The sequence below is a fragment of the Alligator sinensis genome, unplaced genomic scaffold (assembly GCF_000455745.1).
Source record: "Alligator sinensis unplaced genomic scaffold, ASM45574v1 scaffold527_1, whole genome shotgun sequence".
In the NCBI taxonomy this organism is placed as follows: Eukaryota; Metazoa; Chordata; order Crocodylia; family Alligatoridae; genus Alligator; species Alligator sinensis.
Window position 1 is genome coordinate 115126 of NW_005841958.1, and position 6951 is coordinate 122076.

At 38.7% G+C, this 6951-nt stretch overlaps 1 protein-coding gene across 2 annotated transcripts in view; it reads right to left on the bottom strand.

The window, feature by feature from the left end:
* PLPP4 (phospholipid phosphatase 4) overlaps positions 1–6951 on the bottom strand; it is a 70135-nt gene that overhangs the window by 6386 nt on the left and 56798 nt on the right. For both annotated transcript variants that reach the window (XM_006020537.1, XM_025200203.1), the window contains one exon: positions 5972–6142. In XM_006020537.1, coding sequence (XP_006020599.1) covers positions 5972–6142 — 171 coding nt within the window. The remainder of the gene's footprint in view (positions 1–5971; positions 6143–6951) is intronic.

Here is a 6951-nt window from a genome sequence, read left to right on the forward strand (position 1 = left end):
TTAGCACAATCAGTTGTAGGTGGGCCCCCCCAGTCAGTGAGATCAGCCACCCTCCCTGGTCAGCACAATCATGGGGGACCCCCCCCACAGTCGCTGACTGGTGTCAGGGGGGCATGTGCCCCCTCTGACTCAAGAGGCACCAGTTGCCCATGTACCAGATTAATGTTGCATGCTGTACTGTCTTTCCACATTTACTTTCCCCCATCATAACTATACCCCGAGTACCCAGATCTGAAAACACACTGCTTGTCATGTCCCCTCTACACTGTTCAACACATTTAGCTTTAGATATACAAATATCTTGACTTGAACTTCTATTGACAGCTAGACCTTAGAGACCAGGCACCTATATTTATACTTTCCCACCCAATCTGTGAATTAGAACTCCTGGGATACCTGTGGGCTGATCATTTCTCTATCCCTTAAAAATTTAACACTATTTCTGAAAGGTTTTGAACTGTGAAGATAAGTCATTTGAATTTACGTTATTGATACAGCAAGACTGATAACTCAGGCATTGATTTTTTGCAGTCCTACTCACTGGGTGCATCTACACGTGTGCAGAGTTGACTAATAAGCTCTATAGTCTATGGTGCCCGATGCCGCCACCCAGAGCTGACCCCCACTTCAATCTGTCAACCTGGGGCTTCTCCACTCCAGCTCAAACTGCTGTGGTCCCAGGCGTATGTGTAGATGCTGTCTACAGCAGCAGTTAACTCCAGCGTGAGCAGCTCTGGAGTTTATTGTGTCACGTTCATTTCACATGTAAATGTACCCACTGAGAGTAGCATTTTAAGCAGGAAAATCTGATAAAGACAAAATCACCATCAATATTGCACAGCTGTTTGAAGAATCACACTCAAAGATTAAACATCAGCATTTGATGTCAAACTAGAGAGACATTTTGAATGGGGTCTCAAGTGTGCCCAGGGTCTAGTTCTTTTCAATATTTTTATAACTTGGACTATAAAATAGAGTATCCTTGTAACAACTGTAGTTGACATCAGCCAGGGAAAGGGCATATCCACTCTGGTGAATTCATAACAGAATTCAACATAAGCTTGATAAATCTTGGTCCAAATTAAATTCAGCTAAATAAATACAAAGTACTGCACTTAAGAAAGAGAAATCAAACACACAAATGAAAACTAGAAAATGAATCACAGAATCATAGAAAATGAGGGTTGGAAGGGACCTCAGGAGGTTATCTAGTACAACCCCTGTGCTCAAAGCAAGACCATCCCCAAGTAGATCATTCCAGCCAGGGCTGGGTAGTCAGTAGTATGTCAGAAAAGGAAGTAGGGTAATAAAGGATTACCAGCTATAGATGAGTTGTCAAAGTGATGCCGCTACAAAAATGCAAATGTCATTCAAATAGAGACTGGGGAATGACTGGCTACACTGCAGTATTGCAGAGAAGGGTTACAGTAGACTGTAAGCTGAATATAAACAAAGTGTGCTCTTGTTGCAAAAAAGGCCAACAGTACATTGGGTGGTATAACATGAGCGTTATATCAAAGGAAGCGAGAGAAGAGAAGTTATATCAAGAGAAGGATCAAAGGAAGTAATTCTTCTGCTCTATTCAGCACTGGCGAGGCCTCACTTGGAGTACTGTGTTCAGTTTTGGGTGCCACATTTCAAGAAGGATGTGGACAGACTGGAAAGAGTCTAGAGCAGAGCAGCAAAAATTATTAGGGGCCTGGGAAGCAAGACTTCTGAGGCAAGGCTGAAAGAGCTACGGTTATTTTGTCTGAAGAAGATAAGACTAAAGGGGAATTTGATAACAGTCTTCAGCTACCTGATGGGTGATTATAAAGAGGATGGAGATGGGCTTTTCTCTGTGGCTGAAGGGGACAGGACTAGAAAATATGGCCTCAAGTTTCAACAGGGGACGTTTAGGTTGGACACTTGGAGAAATTTTCTGACTATGGGGGTAGTCAAGCACTAGAATAGGCTACCTAGAGAAGCTGCAGAATCGCCATCCGTACAAATTTTCAAAAGCAAGTTGGACAGACACTTGACTGGGATGGTTTAGTCAAAGATAACCCTGCTTTGAGCAGGGGAGTAGACTAGAGGACTTTGTGAGGTTCCTTCCAGCCCTACTTTCCTATGAACAAAAGAGCCATATGTAAAACACAGGAAGGACTCATTGTTCAGTGTTGCTGAGCCCTGGGATAATGTGTCAGATTTGGGGCACTGGGCTTGTTTAGTTAATAAAGCAGAAGACTAAGGAGGGACATAATAAGAGTCTTCCAGTTTCTAAAAACACAGTGTAAAGAAACTGGTGGTCAATTATTCACCATATCCCTTGAGAGAACAACAAGGAATTGACTTTATCTACAGCACAATAAGGCCCCTGAGAAAAAACACTTTCTAACTAGCAGGGAAGCAAAGCTCTGAAACACACTACCAAGGACATTGGTGGAAGCTCCTTAATTGGAGGTTTTTAAAAGCAGGTTAAATAAATATCACTTTACACTTGGACACACAGTAGTGCCTATTACTTTTTTGTGGCCAGAGTTACCAAGAGCTGGATTGACCTGGATCACTGACGTTTCCTTTTATTTACCTCTTCCCCAATCTATGGGCTGCAGAATTTATCAAGAATGAATGAATATGTGCCTTCAGATTCTCAATACAAATGCTAAATAGTTCAGAATAAAAACCAGTCCATGTGGGACCCCACTAAAAATCAATGCCTTTGATTTCTTTTTTTCTAGTCTTGCCCCATGTTGTCAGAAAACATACAAGAGGGTATTTCCATTCCAGCTTTCTCAGAGCACAAGTGCGTGTTTTGTGTTTCTAGAAGTTACAGCCTTGCAAAATACTTTTTTTTTCATTTACCAGTATTAGAAAGGGAATTTTGTTCCCAAGCTGTCGATTACCATTGGTTCTTTTGTCTGTATAACATACATTATATATCTGGAAAGTGTTTTTCTCAGGAGCCTTATTGTGCTGAAAATAAAGTCAATTCTTTGTTATTCTCCCAAGGGATATGGTGAATTTTTATATATATATAGATATATATATATATATATATCTATATCTATATAGATATAGATATATAGATATAGATATATATATATATCATGTGTGTATATACAAATCAATATGTATGTATGTATGTACATAAAATGCAACACTTGTATATGAACAATATGGATGAAAATAATTTATTACATAAAGATAGAAATATTTGGATTTTTCAAGTTAGGAAGAGAAGTATAATCTTTTCAAAAAGAGAACTTGAAATGCAAAGCTTGGATTGGGATACCAAATGGAATATGCTAATTTTGTAGAGTTTTCTAATGTAAGTGTAAGACTATTAAGACTGTATTCTGGTGGAACTTAAGGACGTTCATAAAGCCCTCATAATATTTTGAGCCCATTCTGTGGGTTGTTAATGTAAGGTTACTATATTTCATCTTTCACCTACAATATGCCGAGTTCTGTACATTATATTGATGGCCCTTTCTCCTTCCCTGCTGGGCAGTTAAGAACATATGACAAAGGCATCAGAAGTGATTTAATAGTACTTGCGGCCTCTTCTGAGCATAAAAAACAAGGGCTGAGTTACCATCTTGTATTACACTGAGTGAATTAGTCTGTCCCTTGAGGATGTGGTTCTTTTCTAACTACAGGGGTAGTTACGCGTTAGAATAGGCTGCCTAGAGAAGCAGCAGGACCTCCATCCTTGGAAATTTTCAAGAGCAAGTTAGACAGACACTTGACTCTTTTAGGTAAGAGATAAGGTCACCTGCAAGATAACACAATTGCCAGTACAGTTCTGGCTTCTGAGCAGCCAGTTTTCAGTACCATCTCCTTAAATATTAAACAAGCATCTAGGCAGCTGTAATGGACACAGTGGTAACCCCTTGGGTGTAGTCTATTTCCATCACATATAAAATATACTGTAAGTATCTGCCTCATGGCGCACATTTCAGTTCATAAATAATTCTTGTTCATGGCAGGATAATGTACGCACTGCAAATATGCATTCAGAAAGCTAGAGAAGGAACAGTAAAACCAGCCTTCTCTCTTTTTGGTCCCTCTAATTGATAAGCATGCAAGTGCATGTGCATTTATACATACAGTTTTAACAGTACTTTCCCCTGCTTTTCTCTGTGCACATACTTTTGCAGCAGCATCCTCTATAGTGACCATCTACTTCTATTAAATTAGATTTCTATATTTCTTAATACAGAATTTGCCACTATGGGTAATACAGAATATGCCACTCTGTCTTGTATCTAACTTGTACCTAAACTGCATCTAAATATGCCCCTGAATCTAAGCTGACTCAGAATGACTCTCTTAGTACTTGAAATTGTTGAGGTTTTATTGACATCCTTGATTGTTTGTGGAGTTAATGCTGTAAAGTGTCAATTTTTAAAATACGCAAATCAGAAAAAGAAAAAAAAATGTTTGTTCTGAACGGAAAATTCCAGTTTCTCATAGTCTACTTTTCTTCATCATTTGCTATTGGGGAAAAAAGGAAAAGTAAAAATGAGAGAAAAATCCACAATCCATATCCCCGAAAGAAAGAATTAAAGTACTTTATTTCCAAACCCCAAAAAGAGATTTTTAAAATGAAATTAAATTAAAAATGTCAGTTCTTGTAAAAAAAAATTTTTAAATCCGAATGAAAATGTTTTTAAGGAAACATTTCCCCCCCTCAAAAAAACTGGTTTCTGAACATCCCACCCATTTGCTACACTGGTTTGATATATATTAGAAAGATTATCTAATAATTATTAATGAGATGAGAGAATAATGGAGTTTGTACAGTTAATCCATGAAACAAGACATTCATGAAATGTCAGCCCTTCTGTTCGTTAATTGTTCATGTACTAAGGATTTCAGTGAAGGTGTTCGTTCATCTGTAAGTATTGTCTAACAGTTTGGTTGAACCTTTTAAGGCCTAGAAGTTGGCAGTATGCCATCCATTTCAACTATCTGCAATTCACTGCATGTAGTTACCTAAGATACTGGTAAAAAGAAGCAATAAATCTGGGAGTGATCAACAGGGACCAGCCTTCAGACTGACTATCATTCTACCTAATAACATCACCTGCTGTTCTTTGTGTGTAGACTTGGGGCTCACTTACATTTAAGGATACATATCTAAGCTACTAATGACACATTTTGCTGCTGTCAGGATCATAGGTTTCTACTCTGATGATAAGTCAGTCCTTAATTGTTGGAACAAAAGGTTAAGTGTTTATTATATGGTGCTAAGATCTTGTGACTGAGTTTGTTTCTGGTAGGAGAGGAAAAGAAGAGTACGTTAATGTAATATGTGCAGAATTCCTTAATTTGCAATAGCATCATAGCAATTTTACACTGGTACAACATGCCTGGTACATATTGAATCCATAAAACTAACATCTGTGAATTTGTGCTTCCAGAAGTAAAATGCTGGGCTCAAAAACACTATTCACCCAGAGGCTCTAGAAAAATCATTTTTTTTTATATAGGACATGATTTGAACACAATCCATTTCCCTTTCTAAATTAGAAGCTTAATGTGGAACCTCTGGCTTTAATTCCTCCAGAGCCATTATGACCTTAGCTTCTCTCCCCTAACATCTGTTTTACCAAAAAGTTTTAAAGAGCTAGAAAAGCTCAATCTTTCCAGCAAAGCTTTCAGCATGGGCAAAAGCTGTTACCATCTGCACTTTATCTTATACACCTTATGCTACCACGGTTCATTTAGGACCTTTATGAAAAACAGCGTCTTCCACAGCAACGATCCAAAATAGGTTTATGTGCATTCACTCATATACAAAAATGCACATCTATTGTGCACCTGCCATCTTTGCACACACTACAGATACTAAAATGAAGCTGAGAATGAGCAGCAAGTCAAACAGGCTGCAGCACTCCATCCCAGGAGCTCTCGGGACAGATGGCTAATCAGTGAACTACAAGGATTTAAAAAAAAAAAAAAAAAAGGCACAGCCATGGCACACCTTGCCAATGATGCTTGTAATCGCACATGCGTGACAGCGCAATCATCATGGCACAGTAGAGAGGCAGAATAGCTGCACAGAGTCGCCAGCTTTTCCCACGGCCATTTTCAGTGAAGCAATGCAACTTTCCAGCTAGGTAGAAGGTCGTAAAGCCAAGCCCTGAAAATGCAACTGACAGAGAAATATACCAAATTACAGAACCATAAAATTAACAAGACAAGAAGAATAAGAGTGTGCGCCTGAACGATTTAACTCATAGGATCCCTCTGCTGCACCAGATCCTGATCCCAGAGGCATAGTTCCTGAAGTTCTGTATACCTGCAGCTATTATTAGAATTTACTTTTCAAAAGCACAGGCCGTGCACCTTAAACCCAGATAAAATCTAATGGCGCACTCTGGGAATTGAAGATGTTCTGTACTTTGTAGGAGATACTTGGCACTTTCAGGCTTGCACATCCATTCTGTAAGCTGTGAACATATAGCCAGCGAAGAACAGGTGAAGTAGCAACATAAACCCGCAATCAAATGACTCAACTATTTGAGTTACAGAAAGAAATGAGGTGCGTGTCCCAAACAGCTAACATTTCAACAGCTTTTTAGTAAAAAGCAAGAGTGACATTGCTAAACTTACAATTAATATTGTGGGTTCTAAATTTGGGGGGGCGCAGTCCCACAGAAAATCAAGCCCATTGCCTGTAACCTCACCTATGTAGCAACGCAAAATAATGAAGAAAAGGAAACCCTTCAGAATAAATCCATTTTCTTCTCATAGGTATGCTTTTTGCATGCAATCCAGTACATCCCCAAATACTGTTCTACCTGTACATTTTATATTATTTTCTATAAAGATTTCTTCATTGATTTAATCTTTTAGTCTTTAGCCTTGGTCCATTACTATGTCAGTTCCACAACTCACTTAAGCACGTGTTAAATTTTATATAAGTAACTACGTGGTTTTATGCATATGGTTAAAAGCCCT